Consider the following 27,333-nt stretch of genomic DNA (forward strand, 5'->3'; position numbering starts at 1 on the left):
ACATTTTCACAATATTTGTTCTTCCAATCTGTGAGCATGGAATATTTTTCCATTTCTTTGTGTCTTCCTCAATTTCTTTTATGAGTATTCTATAGCTTTCTGAGTATAGATTCCTTGCCTCTTTGGTTAGATTTATTTCTAGGTTAGATGGGTATTTAATCAAACAACTGGATGCCACTGCCTAGCCAAATTGATACATAAAATTAACCATCACTTTAGGTGTATATATTTTTAGAGCTCTTATATGTAATTCTTAATTCCATAATCCAGCTCCACATGTGGATGGGAGAAGGGAACAGCATTTGAGGAATTGAAGTAAGTCAAAGTGTAAATATTGCAGGAACACTCCTCCATTTCAGAAAGAACAGCTTTATGGAGAAAATGGAAACAAAAAATTTTGTGAAATTTGTCCATACACAACAATAATCTTTCCACTACTCGTTTGTTCCTTTTGGAGCTTCTGTAAAATTCTTGTTTTATCTAATCAAAACTCCTGTGCTTTCCATCCAACCAGTCTTTTAGCTATACATCAAGTTATTCTTACCCAGCAGGCTCAGTTAAGTGCCACTCAGAAAATTTCTTCCCACAGTGATATTTTGTCATATGACTTTCCACTTTGCCATATGAAATTAGATTTTTTTTTTTTTTAAAGCAAGAGCCCTGGAGTGCCTGGCTGGCTCAGTCAGTGGAGTATCTGACTTTTGATCTCAGGTGGTGAATTCAAGCCCCAAACTGGGCATGGAGTCTACTTAAAAAAAAAAAGCAGGAGCCCTTGTAAACAAAATAATTCTTTCTAATTTTATATTTCTTTGTATCCTCTGTAATACTTGCTATGATAACCTCTACATAGTTATTAATCACTAAGGATTGGCTGACTGACAGGTTCTGCTTTGGCTAAATAAGATGTTCTGAGTTCTTTTCCCACATTACCTACTAATTTTTAGATATTACTACCTGATTATCTCACCAGTATCACACACTTGACATGTTTCAAACTAATCTTATCTTCCTTTTGAAACATTGTATGATATGGAAAAACAAAAGGGCAGCCATCATGGCCAACCTGTATTTTTATATATAATGATGACTTCCTCACTGTCCTTTGACTTTTTTTCATCTTGTGTCCCTTTGCCTCCATGCACTTTTTCTTTCTACCATTTAATCGTACTCCCTCTGTCTGAGATAATCTTCTTGATCTCTGTATGGCAACCCCCTTCTTGTAATTCACCTTAAATGTTACCTTCTATAAGAGGTTTTCCCTGACTAGACAGTTTAATCACCATATTAATCGTTATGATATTGCCCTGTTTAAATTCTATGACTAAAACTTAACACTATCTTATTTTTTTAAATGCACTCCATGAGATTCCAATATCAGAGGTCCTTTGTTCACACTTTAAAACCATGCTATGGACAGTAAATAAGAACAATATGTTGCCATTACACTGTATTTTGAACTTTATTTTTATATCCTTAGTTTTAGCAAAAAATAAAACTTCCTCTAGAGAATTAATGCCTTCTATTGCCAAGACTTTGTATCAAATGCTGTAGAATTGTGCTTCTCAAAATCTGATGCGCATACAAACCACCTGGAGAATCTTGTTAAAATGCAGATTTTATTCAGTAGTTTTAGGGCGGGACCCAAAATTCTGCATTTCTGGAATGGATTTTAAAAAAGCATGATTCAGTACAGCCACTGTGGAAAACAATATGGAGGTTTCTCAAAATAGTAAATATAGAACTACCATATGATCCAGCAATTACATTTCTGGGTGTATATCTGAAAGAAATCAAACCACTATCTTGAAGACATATCTGCACCCTCATGTTCATTACAGCATTATTTATAATAGCGGAGACATGGAAACAACTTCTAAGGGTCCATCAACAGATGACTGAATAAAGAAAATGTGGTGTGTACACAAACACACACACACACACACACACACACACACACACACTGAAATATTACTCCCATAAAAAAGGAAATCCTGCCATTTGTGATGAATCTTGAGGGCACTATGCTAGGTGAAATAAGTCAGACAGAGAAAGACAAGTATCATATGATCTCACTTATATATGGAATCTAAAAAAAATTAATTACTTTTGTACACACTAACAATGATCAGGAAAGAAAATTAAGAAAACCATCCCATTACAATAGCATCATGAGGAATAAAATACTTAGGAATAAACTTAGTCAAGGAGGTGAAAGATGCATACACTGAAAACTACAAAACATTGCTGAAAGAAATGAAAGAAGACACAAATAAATGGAAAGGCATCCTATGTTCATAGACCGGCAGACTTAATATTTTTAAGATGACAGTATTACTGAAAGTGATCTACAGATTCAATACAATCCTTATCAAAATCCCAATAATGTTTTTTGCATAAATAGGAAAACCCATCCTAAAATTCCTATGTAGTTTTAATAGCAAATAACAAAACAATCTTGAAAAAGATAGCAAATAGCAAAACAATAGCAAAATAGCAAATAGCAAAGACAATCTTGAAAACAGCAGAAACAATCTTGAAAAAGAAGAACAAATTTGGAAGACTCACACTTCCTGATTTCAAAACATATTACCAAGCTGTAGTAATCAAACCAATGTAGTACTAGCATGAAGACATACAGGCCAATGGAATAGAATATAGAGCCCAGAAATAGACCCTCACATATATGATAAAATGATATTCAACAAGGATGTCAAGATCATTCAATATGGAAAAGATAGCATTTTCAACAAGTGAAACTGACAAAATGAACAAAAAGATAGTGTTTTCAACAAAATGAAACTGGTCCTGGCAAAACTGGATATCTACATATGAAAGAATGAAGTTAGACCCTTCATTTTACACCATATGGAAAATGGAAATGTAAGTGCTAAAACTATCAAACTTTTAGAAGAAAATGGGGAAAGCTTTATGACATTGGATTTGACAATAATTTCTTGACTATGACATCAAAAGCTCAGGCAACAAAAGAAAAAATAGATAAATTTGATTTAATCAAAATAAAAAACTTTGTGCATCAAAGGATACAATCACAAGGCTAAAAAGACAACCCACAGGATGAGAGAGAGTATTTTAACATCCTATATCTGATAGTGGTTTAATATCCAGAATACATAAAGAACTACAGTTTAATTACAAAAGAAAAAAAATTTTAATGGGCAGCTGACTTAGACATTTCTGCACAGAAGACATAAAAATGGCCAATGACATATTAGAAGTTGCTCAATATCAGTAGTCATTAGGGAAATACAAATCAAAACCATGTGAGATGCCACTTCACACCTATCAGGATTACTGTTATCAATAAACCAGAAAATAAAAGTATTGGTGAGGATATGGAGAAATTGGAACTCTTGTGCATTGCTGGTGGGAATGTAAAATGGTATAGCCACTGCGACAAACAATATGGCAGTTCCTTGAAAAGATAAACATAGAATTGCTATATGATTCACAATTTCCACTTCAATTACAAAAGAATTAGAGAAGGACTCTGATACTTATATACCAATGTTAAGAGTAGCACTATTCACAGTCACCAATAGGTGGAAACAGTCCAAATGTCCATCAACAGATGAATGGATAAACAAAATGTGGTATATATAATTGATGAAATACTATTAGCCTTAAAAAGGAATGAAATTTGATACATGCCAAATCATGGATGAATCTTGAAAACATGGTGAGTGAAATATGCCTGACACAAAGGACAAATATTACCATTCTACTTCTCTGAAATATCTAGAATAGACAATTTCATAGAGACGGAAAGTAGAATGGTATTCATCAGGGACTGGGGAGAGGAAGGAATGGGAAGTTATTGTTTAATGGGTACAGAGTTTCAATTGGCATGATGAAAAAGTTTTGTATTGATGATGCTTGCACAACATTATGTATGTACTTAATGCCACTGAATGGTAATTTAAACATAGTTAAAATGTTAAATTTTATTTTATGTATATTCTGCTACAATTAAAAAAAATAATTCTGCATGTCTAGTAAAGACCCAGGTGTTGCTGATGCTGCTGGTCTTGGGACCACACTGAATAGCAAGGCTATAGCATAGAGGAAAAGGGTAGGGGGGAAGGATTTGTGTGAGTTTCTCAGGAGAAGGGACCATGTCTTTCTATTTTTGTAAACTAACAGCTGATACCTAATACAAGCACAGTACCTTTTTCAGTGAATTTATGAAGGAATAGATAAAGAAATACAATCAAATAGGGTAACTAAGAATTGTAATATAAGACAGAATGTGTCAGTGAACATGATATAGATATGAGAAAAGCCCAAAAGAAAATCAGAGACACTACCAGGTCTTTAAAAAGTGTTTCTTTGGATCAGTGAATTTTTTTAAAGCTAACTTTTGTTTCCCATGTGCAGTACGGCATGAAGAACATAGTGTGCTTTACCTGGAAATTCACCATTGTTGTAATCTGATATTACAGCATGGTCAGAAAATAAGCTTGGTAAAGCACAGCGTGAAAGTACAGTTAGTTATTTGTTGAGGAGAGAAACCACACATGATTTTGGTGTAGATGAACATACCATGCACTGACTGAGGTAAGCCATAATTGTTTTGATTTCTTTTTATGAATTTGTGAGTTTTATTCCATAGTTGTTAATTTCTATAAAATGCAAATGATCAGTAGAGTCTATTTTATTACTTTCCTTACACATATGCCAAATAACTGGAGATAATGTAAAGTCAGTATAGCAATTGTAAAGATTTCTTATATATATAAAGTTATGACCACTGATTTCTGAAAAATAAATAATATGCCAATGTATTCATATCATGCTTTATTTCTCAGCCACTAAAAACTGATCCATTGAGATTCATTCCTTCATGGAGAAGCTTACTATTTAAAAGTGTACTGTTTGGGTTTTTTTTTTTTTTTGAATACTTGGGTAGTATTTCATTAATCAGTAATTACACACTAGAGTTTAAATCCATATACTTATAATCATCTCAATATCAGTAATATGTTATATTGCCTAACAAATGAGATTAAGTCAAAATATCTTTACATTTGCAATGAAATGAAAATTTATGTACATAATTGCAATCTTAAGACAGGCTAGAATTCTGAAGTGTCATCCAAAGGAAGAATAAATTATTCTTAATATAATTTTAATGATCAATGGGTTTTCAAAATATTCTAATTTTTTGACAGCTATTTATACATGATAGAAGCTCTAACTTGCTTATACTTGGTAAATTAGAAAGCCCTACTCGCTCAAACTGCTGACTAGCAGAAACTATTGCATCAACTTTTTATAGAGAAAACTAAGCATGAGAAGTTTAAAAGTTTCATCAGTTACAATCAAATCAGTGGCAGAATAGGAATAAAATCTGGTGTCCTGAAAAAACATGCATTGTCCATAGAATCTGGCTTTCCTTTTATTTCATTTCTAGAATTTTTATTAGCTCCAAAACTAAGCCCAGAATGAAGCAACAAAATTATAAATTCAATGATAACATCTGAAAAAAAATGAGCTTCCTAACCAGAAACTTCATTTGGGGTGCAGAGTATGAAGACAAGATTAAACTCAGTGGCATACTTTTTCAGAAGCTCTTAGGGATGTAAAGAATGCTTTCTATCAACTAAATGATGACATTTTACACAGTCATGATATCTTTCTTAATATTTCAGAAGAATTGAATTGTAAATATGATGGCAAATTCTGAAAGAGATGAAGAGATGCAAGAAAATTATCAGAGAAATGGGTAAGCTTTGCCTAAATTCTACAAAAAATGTTTTGCAACTTCAAATATACCTTATCCTTTTCAAAGCTGTAACAAAAATGTTTATAATTTTTTTCCAAAAATAACAGTACTATTTTCATTTTTATGGACCTCCTCTTAACCACTGTTACAACTGGCTTAATAGTAACTTTAGAAAGTGTAATAACCAGGATTTATTGATTTAGTACTTTTAGTTCTTCAGATCTCTCTTCTGAATTTCTTGTACCTTACCAATATAAGAGGAGAAATACCTGAATATTTTCAATTCAATTCTCTATGGAAACTTAATCCATGTGGTACAGTTAATGAAAGAAAATACTGGATTCTGATTATTTTCTCACTAAATGGATGTCTGTGTGTATATGTATATGTTTGTGTTAAAAAAATTTCCTATACCTATAATCCATTAATTTATAGATTTAAAATTGAAATGACTTAAAGTCTATTTTAGTTTCGCTTTTACCATAATAATTGTGTTACATGTTGATATATAAGCTGTAAAATTCAAAAGAGCCCTTTGGATCGCCTGTTTCATTAATGCAGGGCTGCAAATAGCCAGAAAGGGAATTCCCACTGTATCTGCCCATGTACTCTTCTCTACTCTCAACTCTGATAGAAGAGAGACTTCAAAAGACTATGTGAACCCTCCTTCAAAGGCTTTTCATGAAGGTCAATGACAGAAATGTTTCCCTGAAACAAAATTTATCAAAAGAGAGCATACTGAATCTTACTGTTTAAAATCAGCTTTTGGGGGACACATGGCTGGGTCAGTCAGAGGAGCATGTGACTCTTGATCTCAGGGGTCATGAGTTCAAGTGCAACAACAGGTGTAGAGATTACTTAAAAAATAAAATAAAAAACTTTAAAATCAGTATTTGGGATAATGTAAGGGCTATACAATCTTAAAGCACTTGTCATCTATGGAACATCTCAGAGCAGATTGGCCCAGTACTTAAGTAAATTATTAACCTTAGAGGGAATAAAATTAAGTGACTTGTTATTTATCAAACCTGACAGAACAATATGTTATAAAGCTGGAGAGAAGAGTCAGAAGTTCATCTTTCTGTGATGTCTTTTTTAGAAAACTTAATCTGATGACCTCCAATCGTGTGTGTGTGTGTGTGTGTGTGTGTGTGTACTGGAATATTACTCAGCCATCAAAAGAATGAAATCTTGCCATTTGCAATGATGTAGATGGAACTAGAGGGTATTCTGCCAAGTGAAATAAGTCAGTCAGAGAAAGACAAATAACATCTGATTTCACTCATGTGGAATTTAAGAAACAAAACAGATGAACATAGGGGGAAGGGAAGGAAAAATAAAATAAGACAAAAACAGAAAGGGAGACAACCCATAGAGACTCTTAACTATAGGAAAGAAACTGAGGGTTGCTGGAGGGGAGGTGGAGGGGTGGGGTAACTAATGTGATGGGCATTAAGGGAGGCCCCTTGATGTAATGAGCACTGGGTGTTATATGCAACTGATGAATCACTGAATTCTACCCTTGAAACTAATAATACACTATATGTTAACTAAATTAATTTAAATAATTTTTTTTTAAAAATGTACACCCATAAGATATAAGGATAACCAAATACAAACAAAAAAGAATCTTTTGTGTGTGTGTATGTGTGTGTGTATTTAATTGACAGATTTCCCTGAAATCAATGAATACAATTTACAGTTTTCATCTGGACTTTCTTGAAATTTTAGCTAAGAAATGAAATTTTCAGTGGGGGACAAAATTCACAGTATACTTAATGTATACATCCTAGGACTTCTTTCATTTAAAGCTTACAGTTGCTCTTGAGCAATTTGTTACAAAAGCTTAAAAATTCTAATCCACCACCTTATACCCATTAAGGTGCATGCTATTAAAATAAAATAGAAAATAGCAAGTGATCGTGAGGATGTAGAGAAACCATGTGTATGGTTGATAGGAATGTGAAATGGTGCAGCTACTATGGGAAACAGTATGATGGTTCCTCAAAAAATTAAAAATGAATTTATCAAGGCTGTCAGTGTCAATCGAAATTCACATGTGATCTGACAATTCCACTCTTGGTTATATACCCAAAGTAATTGAAAGCAGGGACTTGAAAAGATATTTGTATACCCATATTAATAGCAGCATTATTCACAGTAGCCAAAAAGTGGAAACACTCTGAAGTGTTCATTGACTGATGAATGGATGGATGGATGAACAAAACGTGGTATATACATACAGTGGAATAATAATCAGTCTTAAAAAGGAGAAAACGTCTGACATGCCCTGCAGCAGAGCTGAACATTGAAGATCCTATGCTAAGGGAAATATACCCAACAGAAAAGAACAAAATACTATATGGTTCCACTTACATGAGGCAACTAAGGTAGGCAGATTCACAGGGATAGAAAAATAGAATGATAGTTGCCTGAAGCTGAAAGCAAGAGAGAAGAAGGAGGATTACTGTTTAATAGGTACAGAGCCAGTTTTTCAAGATGAAAAGTTCTGTGGATGGATGGTGGTGATGGTAGCACAATATGAATGTACTTAATACTAATGAATTATACACTTAAAATTAGTTAAGATGGTGAATTCTATGTTATATGTGTTTTACCACAATTTAAAAAATTCTACTTCAGAGGCATGCCTTCATTTGTTAGCCTAATTAATGTAGGCTAACTTTCCCATTGATTATAATAAAAATCTTTGTACTGTGTATCAGTAAGTGTGTTTTTAAAAATTTCATTGTTGATGCAGATTTGCTATCAAGAGTGCAATTTGATATTTCAGAACAATTTTAACTGGAAAATTTTGCAGATTATATTCACATTGTAACCTTTCCATCTTCAACATTTATTTTCCAGAAAACCACAAGAACTACCCAAAGTAGGAAAACAAATTGTTGGACCTATTGAGATAGTAAGTGAAATCAGTTAGAAAGTATGTGAATCCGAAAATTTTAGGAAATTGTCAGTAGTGCATAAAATGATTGATAGTTTACATCTACTGGGGGGTAAAGGGAAATTTAAAAAGTAATTAATCAAAATATTATCTCCAATAAGAAAAAATATAATCAATCCAACATTCCCGTAATAGGGATAAGAAAAGAAACACAGTATTTATACAATGATCCCAATTTTGCAAAAAAACAAAAAAAAGTGTATATGTGTATGTGCTGCATAAATGTTATCAGAGGCTATTTCTAAGTGGTGGAAAATTGTGAGTGACTTTTACTATTTGATGCTTATATTTCAGTATTTTCTAATGAGGTACATTGATATAAGTTGCTTTGTTATTTTTAAAGTGTATAAATTCTTTTGAAATAAAAAATAATTATTTAAATGTTTTGTAAAATCTATACATAAAAAAGTGTATGAGCACATTTCTTTAGGATTATGTTCAAGGAACATTTTCAGGAATGTGTTTCCAAAACAACTCCTCTACCTACTCTAATCTCTGTGTCAGCCTGGCTGTCAGTGTCATTAGAAATTCACATGAAACAGTAACTGCTTTTTCAGAAGTCAATTTCTAAAAAACATGGGACATAGCAGAACATGACAAACTTTATCAAGGAGATAACATACTATTCTGGGGGAAGGTGGAGAATCAGATACCCTCTTATCATCTGTAGTACCAAGTACAACACTCTGGTAGTTACTTCATAAATATTTATGAGCAATCACATGAATAAATGAAAAAACATTAAATTTTTTCAGTCTCCACTCATAAAATATGTACTAAGTTCCTCTTGCTGTTATACAAATCTAATTTCATTTCAGTACCATTATATATTTTGTCTTGACTTCTCAGTAAGATAAATAATCCACATTTTCAAGTTTTGTTCATGTTTTTGTTTTGGAATAGCATTGTTGGGATCTGCTATAGAATAGAATATAAAGCAATCAGTATTTGGCTTTCAGTTATTTCTTTCTTATTCTAAACAGCCTTACAAATTATTATAGACCCCTATTTAAAGAATAGAATTTGTCCTGGGTAGAAAACATCCAAGGAATTTAAAATAATATGAAAAATATAATTTATTACATTGATGAACTAATTTTTACCACATGGTTACTATTCACTTCACTTAGTTGTATCATTGCTATGATGCTGATAAGGCTAAGGAATTGAGAGTTTGAAGTTCAGCTGTCCATAAGTCAAGATACTGTCAATGCAATGTTTTAAAATATATTAATTTATTCCAGAATCAACCAAATGGAAGGAAGTTTCTGATTCATACCCACATCTGATCTGACCTGTGTCACAGATGTTGTCACAGATGTATAATTTGTACTGATTTTGCTGCTTTATATTTTTCAACACTTCTTCAAAATACATTGTAAATCTTTAAGATTGGGGATTTTTTTTACTTTATTTACAAATACTTTTCCATGATTTTATACATTTGTTTAGTTTCTTAATTTATAAAATAACATTTACTTAATGGCAAAAACTGTAGGTTCATTTTGGTTTTGTTTTTTATAGCTATAATGCCACCATGTTTTTTTTCTTCAGTTCCGCTTTGCGGATGGACTGGACATCATACTCATGATCTTGGGATTACTGGCGTCACTAGTAAATGGAGCCTGTCTTCCTCTAATGTCACTGATTTTAGGAGAAATGAGTGATGACCTTATTGGTGGATGTCTAGGCAAAACCAATACAAGTGAGTTCAGTATTTACTTTTCTATTTCTGGGGATGCAAAAGCATTAAATAAAACACCTCATAATACAGATTTTTGTATTATCACACAGTATCTACATAATATGTATATAAGTAATTTATTCTTCTATATATCCAGGGACTAAAGAACCAAAATGTGTATTAGCATTTGTCAAAGAAACAGAATCAATAAGATGTGAGTGTGTGTGTGTGTGTGTGTGTGTGTGTGTGTGTGTGTGTGTGTGTGTGTAAATATAGAGATAGAGTCAGAGAGAAAGAAATTTATCTTAAGGAATTGGTTCATGCCATTATGGAAGCTGACATGTCCAAAATCTGCAGGGTGGACCAGCAGGCTAGAGACTCAGGAGTGAACTGCTCATGGTATATAAAAATCATCTGAGACTGAGTGTACCTCAACTTCTCTCTCTAGGAAATTAAATAATTTTCATCAGAAGTGGTGATTATATCATGATTTAACCAAAGGCTCGGGCCATTCCAGGGCCCTAATCTATAGTTCACCCTTTAAAAAGGAGAAGCCAAGAATGACAAAATCTCAGCTGCTTAGAGTTTCATTAATCGTGTATGGACATGCATGGCATTATAGAACATAATGCAGCGGGGAAGCCAAAATGAACATGCAGAAAATTATGGTAAAAATCCTGAAAAAAGATTAGGAGGGAAATCTAATGGGTATGGGGAAAAAAAGGAATTCTGTTTTCCCATAATTATAGATGTCCTTCATATATCATTACCTTTGTAATATCCTATTTCAGGGTCATGTCCTTAAAGGTAGCATTCTTTAGATGTAAATCCAGCAATTCTATGCACTGACATACTGAGTATCCATAGTCTTTTTTATCCAATGGATATTATAAATATTAGTAATTCCCTGATTTTATATGTTTTTCTCCAAATTACACAGTAGAAAGCATCCTTATAGCTATTGTATCTGAGATAAATGTGTTATTAAAACCTGGACTGTCTTGGGATGGTCCACTCTTACCACTGTTGTTCAACATAGTACTGGAAGTCCTAGCCTCAGCAGTCAGACAAAAAAAAAAATAAAAATCATCCAAATCGGCAAAGAAGTCAAACTTTCATTCTTCGCAGATGACATGATACTCTATGTAGAAAACCTGAAAGACTCCACCAAAAAATTCCCAGAACTGATAAAGGAATTCAGCAAAGTCACAGGATATAAAATCAATGCACAGCAGTCTGTTGCATTTCTATACACTAACAATGAAGCAGCAGAAAGAGAAATCAAGAAATTGATCCTGTTTACAATTGCACCGAAAACCATAAGATACCTAGGAATAAACCTAACCAAAGAGGTAAAAGATCTGTACTCTAAAAGCTATAGAACATTTATGAAAGAAATTGAGGAAGACACAAAGAAATGGAAAAATATTCCATGCTCATGGATTGGAAGAACAAATATTATTCAAACATCTATGCTACCCGAAGTAATTTACACATTCAGTGCAATCCCTATCAAAATACCACCAGCATTTTTCACAGACCTGGAACAAACAATCCTAAAATTTGTATGGAACCAGGAAAGACCCCAAATAGCCAGAAGAATGTTATAAAAGAAAACCAAACCTGGAGGCATCACAATTGCAGACTTCAAGCTATATTACAAAGCTGTTATCATCAAGACAGTATGGCACTGGCACAAAAACAGATGCATAGATCAGTGTTACAGATAGAGAACCCAGAAATGGACCCTCAACTCTATGGTCAACTAATCTTCGACAAAGTAGGAAAGAATGTCCAATGGAAAAAAAAAACAGTCTCTTCAACAAATGGTGTTGGGAAAATTGGACAGCCACATGCAGAAGAATGAAACTGGACCACTTTCTTAACCATACATGAAAATAAAATGGATGAAAGACCTAAATGTGAGACAGGAATCCATCAAAATCCTAGAGGAGAATACAGGCAGCAACCACTTTGACCTCAGCCACATCAACATCTTGCTAGACATGTCTCCAGAAGCAAGGAAAACAAAAGCAAAAATGAACTATTGGGACTTCATTAGGATGAAAAGCTTTTGCACAGCAAAGGAAACAATCAACAAAACTAAAAGGCAACCTACGGAATGGGAGAGTATACTCAAAAGTGACATACATATCAGATAAAGGGCTATTATCTAAAATCTATAAAGAACTTATCAAACTCAACCCCCCAAAAAAACAAAAAATCCAGTCAAGAAATGGGCAGAAGACATGAATAGACATTTCTCCAAAGACATGCAAATGGCCAACAGACACATGAAAAAATGCTCAACATCACTCAGCATCAGGGAAATACAAGTCAAAACCTTAATGAGATACCACCTCACACCGGTCAGAATGGCTAAAATGAACAACTCAGGAAACAACAGATGTTGGTGAGAATGGGGAGGAAATTGGAGCCCTCTTACACTGTTGGTGGGAATGCAATCTGGGGCAGTATGGAGGTTCCTCAAAAAGTTAAAAATAGAGCTACCCTACGGCCCAGCAATTGCACTACTAGGTATTTATCTAAAGGATACAAAAATGCTGATTTGAAGGAGTACATACACCCCAGTGTTTATAGCAGTAATTTATACACACACACACACACACACACACACACACACACACACACACACTGGAATATTACTGAGCCATCAAAAAGAATGAAGTCTTGCCATTTGCAATGACATAGGTGGAACTAGAGGGTATTATGCCAAGTGAAATAAGTCAGTCAGAGAAAGACAAATAACATCTGATTTCACTCATGTGGAATTTAAGAAACAAAACAGATGAACATAGGGGAAGGGAAGGAAAAATAAAATAAGACAAAAACAGAAAGGGAGACAACCCATAGAGACTCTTAACTATAGGAAAGAAACTGAGGGTTGCTGGAGGGGAGATGGGGGGGGTAACTATGTGATGGGCATTAAAGGAGGGCCCTTGATGTAATGAGCACTGGGTGTTATATGCAACTGATGAATCTCTAAATTCTACCCCTGAAAATAATAATACACTATATGTTAAATTGAATTTGATAAATTTTTTTTTAAAAAACCTGGACTGTCTTTTAGACATAAGCCTGGCTTTTTATACTGTACCCACTCTGTGTCCTATTTAACTTTAAATACTAATTTATATCCTCTTGTTTTCCACCTGAAAGCTAATCTTTCAAGTCTTGTTTGAGCAGAATAAAACCATCACGTCCACCTCTACATCCTTTCATGTGATGATCTCCTGTCTACAGTTATTAATTTTTAATATTTTAATGATAGAAAGTAAATTAAGGATGCTATTCTGTTTATTAAACAAATGGAACCACGAATTCACTGAGTAAATATTTATTGACTGCCAACTGTGTCCCTCTCTCCAAATTAATGAGTGAAAGAAGGAGGGGAAAAAAACCCTAGCAACCTAAATCAATAGGCTTGGGAATATTCCTTTTGTTAGAGCTACTCTATAATTGATTCTCTTACCAGCTTTAGATAGGATGGGCAGTACATAGCAAATGATATTGCTTTGAATTTTAATTTTTGATTTTGTTTAAGGCTTCTCCAGGTTTTTTGAATTTCATTATGTCGTCTATCAAATGTGATGAATATGTAAAGAGGTTTGTTAAAGGTTTAGATAAATACATTGATATTATTGGTATATCATGACATATTATTAAAGAGAAGTGAGGACATTAAATAATATACCTTCAACTTAGCATTGATTTTCTGGAGGAATGTAGAGGAGGATTATTTGCTCCTACAAATGAAAATATGAATAATAGCTCACTGATCGGGGGCCCATTTTTGTGCCAGCACTGAACTTTTGTGCATACTACCTCTGTTAATATAATCTCCAAAATGAGAATATGCCATTTTTATGTGATTTTTAGGGCTCATTTTTAGAAACAATATTTATTCTCTTCATTAGCTTAGTTAATCTCTTTAAAACTTTCCACTAGAGTTTAGTACTTCTGTCTTAATTCTAATGTATGGAATAAACTGCTTTAAAATTTTTTTCCTATCATAATTCCATAAATGGAATAGGGAAAAATTATTGTTTGCATATAAATAAAGATCATAGATGTTATCATATGTGATGTTGTGGTTATCTAAAAGAATAGACAAGATGTCTGGAATTCATTTCAAATGTTTATTATAGAGGTTTTGAGTACCTGGGTAGCTCAGTCAGTTAAGCACCCAACTCTCGATTTTGGCTCAGGTCATGATCTCAGGGTTGTGAGATCAAGCCCCGTATCAGGCTCTACACTGAGCATGGAGTCTGCTTGAGAGTCTCTCTCTCACTCTGCTCATTCTCATGTTCTCTATCTAAAATAAATATATAAAAAATCTAGGAAAAAAAGCTAATTATAGAGGTTTAAGAAAGAAAATTATGATAGTGGATATTGACCATTGTTTTGTGCTGTTTGTGAAATCACGACCTTGATATAATAATGTGTGGTATATTTTTTACTAGAAGATATATAGAAAAGTTTACATATAAAACTTATAAACCAAAGATTATTTTAAATACTGTTTTATTATGTTGCTGTTATACCCAACATATTTCAATGAGCTTCACTTAAATTTTTGCTATGACTGTTACTTCTATAACTCTCACATGTGTTCTTGCTTTTCTTGGACTTTCTAAATTATTCCCTGGGGTACCTCAAACTGAATTCTAAATGCATAATCTCAGCAGGAAAGGTGAGTTCTATTACTATTACTTACACAACTATTATCTGAAATCAGAGCTGTCCTAATGAATTTTTTTCAGGTATGAGCTACATGGTTAATATTTCCTTATAATTTTTCACATTGCAAGAGTTCTTTTTGAGACCAGAGATAATGATTTCAAATTTTAGTTTAAAGAATAGAAAGTTAAGATTATTATAAATCTAAGATATTAAGTCCATTTTCTTGAGAATGCATTATATTTGGTTTGGAGGGCTATGTATGAAACAGTGTGGTCAATTATAAATTAATTGTTTTCATAATTTAAAACACTGTTTTACAGCAAATTACCAGAATTGTACTCAGTCTCAAGAGAAACTGAAGGAAGATATGATTAAGTAAGTACAAATAAAATGTTAATATCATGTTTATTGTATACTGCGTTATCCAATACTTACAAGGAGAAAACTGAGGTTTGATCATTAACATCACATATAAGTGATTAAAGCAAGTGAGACCTTTTCTTTCATTAGATATATGAAATATAACTATACATAATTTTTTCTTTGATTTGAAAGGTAATGTAGGTTCATATGCTTTAAGTTGTATTTGACAGAATTTTCATCAATAAAAAATTCATTTTGGGATTTGCATTTTTAGGCCAATTTTGCCTTCTAGAACTGAAGGTACATATCCTAAAGGCTAAAGGATTTGTTTTTCCTTATTTTCAAATTATTTTCCTTATAAACCTTACAGAAAAATGCTACTTCTATAAACTTTAAAAACCAAAAAGTCATGTGTAGCAAATAGTAAAAATAATAATTTTAAAAATTAAAACGTAAAGTTTTATTGATTAATTTTGAAGACTAATTTTCAGACTATTATGGTAATGTATTCAAACTAAAAATTGTAAAATCTGAAGTAAATAATTTATAAAAACATTCAGTTTTTGTAGTTTATGTATGAAACAGTATCGCTTCCTTTGTCATGTGTTAAGTTTGTTAGATGCTGCTTTACTGATTATATTCACTGGACTTTCGTAGCATCTCACTAAAATTATGAGAGTTTTTGCTACAGACCTAAGTGATCCCTCATTTTTCTCCCAAAAGTGAAGCCTGCATGTTGCACAACCCAAGGGACACCGATCACATTCCTCTCTGGGCTATAATTCTTCACCTGCACTGTCCAGTATGTTAGCCACAACTACATATGGTTATTTAAATTTGAATTAATTAAAACTGAATAAAACCTAAGTATTTAGTTCCTCATTCTCAGTCATATTTTAAGTGTTCAGTAGCCACATTTGACTGGTGCCACCTTGTATATCACAGATATGGAACATTTGCTTCATCACAGAAAATTTTATTGTACAGTACTGTTCTATGCAGTGTAAATGGCACCCTCTCCAGTTGTACTTTGCTGCAGCCTCAACTTTCTTTGAGAGACAGTTCTGGTTTTTAGCAAATTTTACAGAAAATTTCTTTATATTGGTTCTTTTGAAAACTCCTGATTGAAATCCAGTGTATTGCCTTCTACTGAATTCTGTTCCTACAATGTCATACCGGGGTTCTGGTGTATAATCATGAAGTTTGAGTTTCTTACAAAGAAATTTGGAACTTTTAAAAATAGGATCATCCATTTAAAGAACAGATTAAAAAAGAGAATAAAATGAAAAGATATGTCTGTTTACAATTATTAGAAGGTTGCAAAATTTACCAAAAAATTATTAACATTTATACTGTAGTATTTGTTATGCTATTGTTTCTCAAACTGGTGTTCTGTTTTGGAATATTTGGGATACATGAAAACAAAAAGGTTCCATGGTCAAACTGGTTTTCCTCCTCTTGGGTACATACAGGACAGGTAAGTATAGTAAAATTCCATTTACTCCAAGTTATTAAAACCTATTTGACTATAAGACCCAATTTTTTCCCCACACACCTGGTAACATCCTATGAAACTAATGTTTTGATGAACACATTTCTGGGAATCATTGCTTTATATCCTCTTTTTTGATGAGGATAAGGTAATACCTCTTTCAGCTATAATCATCAGGAATCAAAGAGTTTTACTCCACCTATGTTATTTTCCAAAGACAATGACTCATAGCTTTATGTAAGTTTAATATTTTAATGTTCAACCTGTATCCTTGTTTTATTTACCAAATATTCTGAAAATAATTGAATATTTTCTTATTGAATCCAAATCATAATGACCAAATAGTCCCAAGATTATTGCTGGTAAATATGATGCCTCCTCTTCCCTCAAGAGTTAATTGATTAATTCCATATGAACTTCTGAGCAACTTGTACCCTCCCTTTTGCTGCTTCTGATATATCTTTCATAATCTACTTGAAAATGAAGGGGTGAACTATATCCACGGTTGCGTTAGATTTAGCTCAATTGCATTTAATGTAAAATCCTTTATAATAGTTCTTTAACCATGATAGAAATTATTTCTCTCACATATAAATATCTGAAAGTAAATAGTCTAAGTATGAAATATGGCTCAAAAGCCATTAGGGACTGGGCACCCTCTGTTTTTGTACTAGTCCTATGACCACATCCATTTTAGCTGGGCGTATTGCCACCTCAAATAAAATGGAGGTTCTCTTATTTAGGAAGAAGATAAAACCGGATAATGGCTGATAGCAATTAGTGGCATCAAGTAGTGGCCTAGAATAATTCCCAGATTGTGTACAATGGGACTGTTAATAGGTGATACATGGTAAAAGGAGGTGGATGTTCATAGTTAATTGGTCTGAGACAGTTGAGTTGAACAAAAGAGTTGAACAAAATTAAAGTTTCTTTACTTTTTGATTTTTTGATATGTTCATGTATATTATCAGTTTCCAAGGAGGAATGATGCTAGGGTTTATACAGGGTTTCCCAAATCTATTTGAGAACCCTTTTTCCTCAGAAATATTGCTAAAGTTATTCAGATTTTAAGTTCAGGATTCAGATCATGCATTCGGGATTCAGATCTTGGGCTCTGCCACTTTTTAACTATACAAGCTGTTAAGTAACTTCTGTAAGCTTTGGTTTCTTCATCTGTAAAATGAGATGTTAATACTTCCTGAAGATTCAGTGATACTTAGATATGTCAAGGGCCTGACATAATATTTAACACAAAATAAATGCTCAATAAATGAAGCCATAAAATCAACCTTAATTTTCATGCAGTTTTGAATCAGAAGACTTAGACTATGAAGGTAGTTTCATTTCCTGATGCAAACAAAATAAAATACCTTGGCTCTGGGACTACTGTAGTTTCTTCTCCTGGATCCCAGGTAGTTTGGAAGTCTGATTACTGGATAAATGAGGAGTTAATAAGTATAGTATCTTCCATTTGAGATAAATTGAATGTGTTGTTTTCTTTCTTTTTAAGGAATAGTCTTTTAAAAAGTGTATCAAGGCTTCTGTAAAAATTATTTTTTCTGTAAAAAGTTTACTTTTTCTGATTATATGCTTAATATTTTCATTGTACACAGTGGAAAAAGATAAAAATGCACAAAGAAAATTAAATCACTTATAATATCCTGCCACTAATAGATAATAAACATTAGTTTTGGTTTATATTACTTTCTTAAATGTATGAGTATGCATTTATAATTTTAATATAATTGGAATTATACTGTTCATATGATTTTAACAGCTTTATTGAGGCATAATTTACTTATCATAAAACTCAACAGTTTTAACTGTACAATTCAGTGATTTTTAGTAAACTGACAGAGTTGTGCAACCATCACCACAATCCTTTTTTAGCCCACTTCCATTACCCTACAGAGATCCCTCCTTTGTAGTCAATTCCCATTCCCACACCCAGCCCTGAGGCAACCACTTATCTGTTTTCTATCTCTAAAAATTTCCATGGCCTGGACTTTGCATGTGTATGGAAACATATAATATGTATGGTATCTGGCTTCTTTTATTTATTAGCATAATGTTTTTGAGTTTCATCCATGTTGTAACGTGTCAGTAGTTCATTCCTTTTTATTGCTTAGTAGTAATCCATTGCAGGGGTACACCTGTAGTGTTTATCTGTTCACTAGTTGTTGGATATTTGGATTGTTTCTGGTTTTTGGCTATTTAAAAATAATGCTTCTATGAATGTCAATGTAGAAGTCTTTGTGTATACATACGTTTTTATTTCTCTTGGGTAGATACCTAGGAGTGGAATTGCTGGGTCATATGGTAAGTTATGTTTGTCTTTTTAAGAAACTGCCAAAGTGTTTTCCACAGTGGCTACACCATTTTGCTTTTTCACCAATGTGTAAGGGTTCCAATTTCTCCATATCCTTGTCAACATTTGTTTATTGTCTGTCTTTTTTATTATAATCATAGTAGTAGGTGTGGAGTGGTATCATATTGTGACTTTAACTTGCATTTCTCCAGTGACTAATAATGAGCATTTTTTTCATTACTTTTTAGGCATTCATTATATTTTCTTTGGTTAAATGTTCAAATATTTTGCCTATTTTTTAATTGTGTCATTTGTCTTATTACAGAATTATGAGAATTCTATTTTATAAATTCTAGATAAAAGTTCTTTGTCATATGTGTGATTGGCAAATACTTTCTTCTAGTCTGTAGCTAGTCTTTTCATTTTATTAAAGGTTTCTTTTGAAGCACAATAGTTTTCAGTTTTGATGATGATGTACGGTTTATCAAGTTTTTCTTTTACGGATTGTGCCTTTGGATGTAAGAATTCTTTGCCTAAACCAAGATCATGAATATTTTCTCCTACATTTTCTTCTGGGACTTTGAACATTTTAGCTTTTACACTTAGGTCTATCGTCCATTTTGAGTTTATTTTTGTGACTGTTACAAGATAAGGTTCTATCTTTTTTGCATATGGCTATATCCATTTGTCCTGGAACTATTCCTTGAAAAAATTATCTATTCTCCTTTCTCCTTTGCCTTGGCACCTTTGCTAAAAATCATTTGTCCAAATATAAGGATTAGTTTCTGTTCTCTCAGTGTTGTTGCATTTATTGATATATCTATTCTTATGCTAGTATTATACTGTCTTGATTAGTGCAGTTTTAGAAAATAAATAAATAAATAAAATAAGAATTATAAGTCCTCCAACTTTGTTCTTTGTAAAAATTATCTTGACTCTTCTGAGTTCTGTTCATTTCTATGTATGTTTTAGGATCATCTTGCCAATTTCTGCCAAAAAGTCTACTGGGATTTTTAATAGGGATTGTATTGAATCTATACATCAATTTGAGGATATTTTCATCTTAACAACATTGAGTCTTCCAATCCATGAACATGGATTACCTCTCTATTTATTTAGATCTTCTTTAATTTCTCCCAACAGTGTTTTGTAGTTCAGTATTCAGATCTTGCATTTCTTCTTTTGATTTGCTTTTATAACCCATTTTCCTCTTAGAATATTGTAAACATTAGGAAACAGTCAGCTCTTACTATTTGTAATAGTTTTATTTAAGTTGTCATGAATACTGAATTAGCAAACATTAAACCATTGTTACTAGGGTAAATACAGGGTTAGGTTCCTGTGAGCCTCTGGTCACAACATTTTCATCATTCAACACATATCCTCATTTTATGTGTATTTCCATTTAAAGACAACTTATTTAATATATATTGTTGATTTATTAACATTGAACTCATAGTCAATAGCACTGTAACTTATGCCCAAATGACACCTATCTAACACACACAGTTTCTCCATAGGATACATCACAGCTTTCTTACACTTAGGAATACTAGACAGCACTTAAGTATGCTGCCTAAGAGTCATTTTAAACAGTGGAATCATCAAAAATTAGACAAAAACACAAAAGTCAGGAAAAGGTGGCACTACATAGACCACAAAAATGACACTTATTTATGATGTGAGAGCTGAAACAAGAAGGCAGAGTGTTGCCTTGTTCAACCTCAGCTGGGAACATCTTTGTTGGGCAACTCAGATTTTTTACACTCTGTACATGTCCATGAGTAACAAAGAAAACATCTGAGTATTGATTTGGGGGTTAAAAATAAGCTTTAATGAGCAAGCAGATTTGCCAACACTGAATCTGGGAATAATGGGGAGCAATTGTATGTTCCTCTGTGTTTTCCTTGATACTTCACTTTCCTGGCTTTCTACCTACCATGTTGGCCACTCCTCAGCTTGCTTTTGCAGGCGCTTTCTCTTCATCCCAAACTCTACCATGTCTGTCGGAGCTCATTCTTTGGTCCTCTGTCTTTTTTATCTACACTTAATTCTCTCTCTCTGTGGGTAGTCTCAGTCAGTCCTTTGTTTTAATTACCACCTGTAAGCTGATGACTTTCAAATTTACATCTCTAGCCTAGACCCTGCCCCAACTATTTCAGACTCTCATTTTCAGCTTCTTACTTGATCCCCACTTTGATGTTCAATAGGCATCTTGGTCTCAATGTATCTAAATCAAAACAATCTCCTACAAATCTATTCCATTCCCAGTTGCCTACAGCTGTACACGGCGTACCATTCACCCAGTTGCTCAAAACAAAATCTTAATTTCTCCCCTTCCTGAATTCCTCACAGTCAGTATATTGGCAATTTCAGTTTGCTGTATTTCCAAAATATAACTAGAATCTGTCCATTTCTTTATACATCAGCTGCCACCATCTTCATCCAAGTCCCTAGCCTTCTCACACTGGCCATTGCAATAGCCTCCTAACTAAACTGCCTGCTTCCATTCATTCTCCATAGAGGAGCCAGAGTGATCTTTTTAAAAGTTGAACTGATAAGGTCATGCAGTGCTTAGATTTTCCAATGGTCTACCTTTTTTCTTAAAGCCTGTGCAATGCACCATGGCTGCCCTACAATATTTGCTAAATTCTCTGACCTAATCATTTCATACCACTTTGGAGTTCTTTTGTTCCTGGAACATGCTAAGCTTTTTCCTGCCTCAGACCTTATTATTTTTCTCTCTCCCTAGAATACACTTTTCTTGCTCTTTTTATGAGTTGGCTCCATTTTACCCTTTGGAACCCAGTTCTAATATTACTTCCTCAAAAAGGTTTTTCCTAACCACTCTGTCTGCCCTAGCTCTCCCAACCCACCTTTACTCACTGGTTATTCTGTGACTTATCACCCTGTTTAGTTCCCTCATAGAACAACATGAAATTCTTTTTCTATGTGTATTGTCTGTCTCCTCCCACCACAATGTAAACTCTTCATGAATAGGGAGGGCCTTATTATCTTGCTCATGACTGTATCTCTAAAACCCCACTCATAGTGGGTACCCAGTACATTTCTTTAATGATTCCATTTATCTGGTCTCCTGTTAGATTGTTTTCAGCTTTTCTTTATTGTTGTTAACTACCATGGCCATCCAGCTAGATTAATCTTTTTACATGTTTCCTTAGGACAAATTCCTGAAGTTGAATTTTGTATTTAATAATATATATATTTTTTAAATATTTTGTACAGGGGCGCTTGGGTGGCTCAATTGTTAAGCGTCTGCCTTCGGCTCAGGTCATGATCCCAGGGTCCTGGAATCAAGCCCCACATCGGGCTCCCTGCTCTGCAGGAAGCCTGCTTCTCCCTCTCCCACTCCCCCTGCTTGTGTTCCCTCTCTTGCTGTGTCTCTTTCTGTCAAATAAATAAATAAAATCTTTAAAAAATAAAAAATAAAATAAAATATTTTTTACAGTGCTTTTGACTACTATCATTTCTTCATCCACCTGTTCCATGTACAGCTATCTTAATTACTTCAATGTCACTTTTCAGGTGAAAGTATTAAAAATTATTGAAAGAAGATATAAATAGCAAATGTTTTAAAATAGTAGTTTTTACTAGTAATGTAAGAGAGACATACTCTAGACTATGGAAACGTAGATTTTTATGTTCAATGTACTTTACTTCTCATGGAGGTTTATTTTTAGTTATTTTATAGGTTCTAGCACAAATTCTCTCAATCAAATATTATGATAGATTGCATTTTTTATAACAAAGGGAAAAACTGCACTTGAGTCTCACTAACATTTCCAATAATCTTTTTTCAGGTTGACTCTGTATTATATTGGAATAGGATTTACTGCCTTGGTTTTTGGCTACATGCAGATTTCCTTTTGGGTTATGACAGCAGCACGACAGACCAAAAGAATTCGAAAACAGTTTTTCCATTCAGTTTTGGCACAGGACATCAGATGGTTTGATGGTTGTGACATTGGTGAACTTAACACTCGCATGACTGAGTAAGAGGATGGATGTGTAGTATATCGACTTTGTTTTCATATATGCTGTATCAGTGACTTAACTGCATTTATTTACTTGTTTCAGTGACATCAACAAAATCAGCGATGGTATTGGAGAGAAGATTGCTCTGTTGTTTCAAAACATATCTACTTTTTCTATTGGCCTGACAATTGGTTTGGTCAAGGGCTGGAAACTCACCCTGGTGACTCTCTCCACATCACCTCTTATAATTGCCTCAGCAGCCATATTTTCTCGGGTAGGCAAGATGGCTAATGCAGTGTTGACTGAAAACAGGAGTGTGAACTAGGTTTTTTACTAAGTTTGTCAAAAAAGGAATTTTATTCATATCCTATGTTTAAAAATGGAAAGGGATATTAAACATCACCAATACTTTTGATTTTATTCACTATTAATCACTTTTTTGTCTTCAAGTTATTTGGTCACAATGAGGTTAATTTTAATATCTTACTAACATTAAAAAAATTCCTCTTCATTTAGTAGCCTAGTGCAACTTCAAATGATAGCATGGATAGAGAAGAGCCTTATGTGTTCTAAATTTCCAGATAAATGTGTGCAATTCATTTCACTAGACCAGAATAAGCAAATCCTAAAACTGTAAACACTTTTCCATGTCAGCCATTTCAAGTTTATATTTTTTATAAGAGTCTTGAATTACATTGCAAATGTCTTCTAATGTCTACTTTTAGGTACTTTAGAAATCTGTTTCAATTTTTTAAACAAATTATGTATTTTCATTTTAAATTATATTTCTAGCACTATTGTGAATATACCACAAGATATTAATCTATTTATAATCTGGATTTGAAACCAATGCTCTTTGTTAAGTACAAAAACAACCAATATATCCCTAATATCTCTCTCCAAATTAAGTCTGGCTATTCTAGAAATGTATATATCCATCTCCTAGATTGGAGACACAGTGCATTCTTAGGGATGGATGAGGTTTTTAATTTTGCAAAGCTAATTATTCTTTATGGAAATCAAAGCCATAAAATTCACTGAGTTTATTTGCTAACATTATACAAGTTCAACCAAAAGAGAATTTGCAGCAATAAAAATATTCTATGGCTGAATAATTTCTTAACAGGCTTCAATGTTTATACAAGAAATCTTTATTTAATGAGACTTCTAGTATTGACCTTATAACCCTTGTAAAAATCTTCATCCCCAGCATATTTGAAATAAGGACCTCCTCAATAGGAAGATTGCCCACTATGTGTTACTGAGATCAGAACTTAAACTTAACTGCACAGGAAAGTAAAATGGATAAGAAGTTTAAAAGGAACAACCGTGGGAAATCTAAGTTCTGCTATTATATTAACTGGTTGTAAAGAAGAAGCAAATAAAGGTCAAAGTTATCCAAATAACGAAAGAAGCCAGGGTGGGTGGTTTCTAGCTTACTTTGATTCATTGATTAAACATTTGCTATCCACAAGGCTTTTTGCTAGGTGCTGCTTCCTCTCCAGTGATACATATGTGAATTCGGAAAATAATGAGTATTACTCAGTTTATGCTACCTCCTGACATTAACAACTATCCAAGCGTGTCTTATATAAAATCATCTCCAATTATGTGGAATGTGTTTTGAAAATGAAATTTGTTATGGGAGTAGGTAATAAAGACTCACAGCTCAGAGGACAATTTTCCTCCTGTTCCATTTCATTGAACCATTGTGCTAAACTAAATGAAATCCTTTACTATTAAAGGAGTAGAAAGTGAGATGTATAATAGAGAAAAAGGCACATTCTGATTTTAAAATTTTGAAAAATCAGGTAAGCCTGCCTAATATCAACAAGCATGATATTCTGCTTCCTCTCTGTCTCTTAAATCTCACCTCTTACTGTTAGAGATATAGCATGTACTATGTAGCTTACATTATACAGTAATAGCTTCAGGGGTCACACTCCAGACCTATGCAGGATCATCTTCCTCTTCCTGCTTCTGTGACCCATAGCCTCTGGAAGACTTGCTTTTTACATAATAACATATCAAGTCAAATTAGGCTTACCAGTTTCTAAAGTGCACCCAAAAAGGACTGTGTCCCTAACACACATCTCCAAATCAAGTCTTTCCCAATTTTATTAATGTAAGTACCCATTTTCTAAGGTTTTAAACATATAGGAAGGGAACAGTGACGTGCTACTTGTAGAAGGCAGAGTAGAGATTTAGATTGAAGATTACATCAGACTAAGCTCTGCCACTGCTGTGAGACTTTAAAAAGTCAGTTAATATCTCTGGCCATTACTTTCCTCATTTGCAAACTGAGAAAGTTACATCAAATGATCTTAAGTACCTTTTTAATAATAAAATTCTGCTGTTCTAGATTCTACCTGAATTAAATTCTCTGCACGTTGTTACTGCCTCAGGGTCATTTTTTTGTTTAACTGTGGTCATGGTTTATTACAGATAATCATCTCATTGACCACTAAGGAATTAAATGCCTATTCCAAAGCTGGGGCTGTGGCAGAAGAAGTCTTGTCTTCAGTCCGAACAGTTGTAGCCTTTGGGGCCCAGGAAAAAGAAATTCAAAGGTCTGTTCCTTTAATTATGACAATATTTGCTTGGTTTTATTTTTCCCAAAGTCTGTGACATTGCATTTTGTCTTTTTAAGGTATACACAGAATCTAAAATACGCAAAAGATATTGGCATAAGAAAGGCAATAGCTTCTAAACTCTCGCTTGGTGCAGTGTACTTTTTTATGAATGGAACCTATGGACTTGCTCTTTGGTATGGAACCTCCTTGATTCTTAGTGGAGAACCTGGTTATACCATCGGAACTGTTCTTGCTGTAAGTCTTGTTTGAAAGCAAAGGTAACTGGCCTATAGAGTCTCTTCTTACCTAGAATTTAGTAAAAATTTGTCAATGACAATGAATATCCAAAATGAATTTTTTAACAAATACTTGTTTCCTCCAAATGATTTGTATATACCTTTAAATCATAGTTATGAATTGGCAGGATTTATTCATCCAGTGTATCTTTAAAAGCACCATGCTTTTAGAAGAACCATAAATGAAGTCTCCACTGGGATACAGAGTTTTCTTAATCCAGCAATCAAAAAGGCCAGTCTCTAGTGAGACTTTTCCCTTTCAAACTTGCTGAGGTAAGATGGCACTCTACATTCACCTTGTTGAATGTCTTCCCTCTGGAAACATTCTGTAGATTAAACTCTCCTGCCCTTCCTTTGTCCTTTCAGCGTATGGTAATGTTAAAGTCACACTATCTACAGCTCTGTCCAACATCACAATTTAGAGATTTTTTTTAAACTGTTAGGGGTTTTGCGTTAAATTTTAATTTATTCAGTTATCCTCCCAAGTTTCAACAATAAACAGTTCAGTTCGGGATTAAGAACAATTTGTCTTGCTGAACTGAATTGATCTGGTCTATATACTTCAGTTCTTATTTGGCCTTCCCATTCTATGTAGATTTCTTTTCTGTCAACTAAAGTTATCTTTTGGATTTGAGACTTTCATCATTAAAACTTTTATAAAAATGAAACTTGAGCATGAGAAATTTGGGGCACATCCTTACTTCTCAATTAATGTGTGACTTTGGGCAAATGACTTGTTAAACCTTAGCTTCCTCATTTGTGAGATAGGGAAAATGCACCTGGCTTATGGGGTTCTTTCCTTATTTCACTTGTTGCAAACATGTGTCTGTCTGAAAATGAAAGTTGTCCAATAATACACGAATTCAGAGATGTTTGGACGGAAATAGTACAGTGTCTCTATGCTAGTGAAATCTATGACACCCTTTTCTGTAAAGTTTGAGGGATTGACCAGCCAGGAGGAAGTGCAACTCACCTCCTCACTCAACCAGTAAGCACTCCTCAGTAAGCATATTTTCCTACTCAGACTTCCCAGGTGATAAGAAGATGTCTTCTTGAAGACGTCTGATTGAAAGTTGTTCCACATTAAGAAAAAGCCATCATACTTGAATTAACTTTTGTTTCCTTTATGTTTAGACAGCAGCTTCCATTCCTTCCCACCTAACTTCTCTAATATCTCTCTGATCTCAACCATGTATACATTTCATTCTA

At 33.5% G+C, this 27,333-nt stretch overlaps 1 protein-coding gene across 6 annotated transcripts in view; it reads left to right on the plus strand.

Moving 5' to 3' along the window:
- Window positions 1-2,806: 2,806 nt before the first annotated feature.
- Window positions 2,807-27,333, plus strand: part of ABCB5 (ATP binding cassette subfamily B member 5) — a 118,270-nt gene continuing 93,743 nt past the window's right edge. For 4 of the 6 annotated variants that reach the window (XM_073898574.1, XM_073898576.1, XM_073898575.1 and 1 more), the window contains exons 1-8: window positions 2,807-2,880; window positions 5,670-5,743; window positions 8,612-8,666; window positions 10,263-10,413; window positions 15,417-15,471; window positions 23,358-23,529; window positions 25,701-25,825; window positions 25,906-26,083. In XM_073898574.1, the coding sequence (XP_073754675.1) occupies window positions 5,688-5,743; window positions 8,612-8,666; window positions 10,263-10,413; window positions 15,417-15,471; window positions 23,358-23,529; window positions 25,701-25,825; window positions 25,906-26,083 (792 nt within the window). In that variant the 5' untranslated portion in view covers window positions 2,807-2,880; window positions 5,670-5,687. Of the gene's footprint in view, window positions 2,881-5,669; window positions 5,744-8,611; window positions 8,667-10,262; window positions 10,414-15,416; window positions 15,472-23,080; window positions 23,273-23,357; window positions 23,530-24,593; window positions 24,676-25,700; window positions 25,826-25,905; window positions 26,084-27,333 lie in introns of those variants that run through there. The other 2 variants (XM_025873293.2, XM_073898577.1) reach the window with 2 other exon arrangements.

The sequence above is a fragment of the Callorhinus ursinus genome, unplaced genomic scaffold (genome assembly GCF_003265705.2).
Source record: "Callorhinus ursinus isolate GAN/ISIS: 27379988/994484 unplaced genomic scaffold, GSC_fseal_2.0 scaffold12, whole genome shotgun sequence".
NCBI lineage: Eukaryota > Metazoa > Chordata > Mammalia > Carnivora > Otariidae > Callorhinus > Callorhinus ursinus.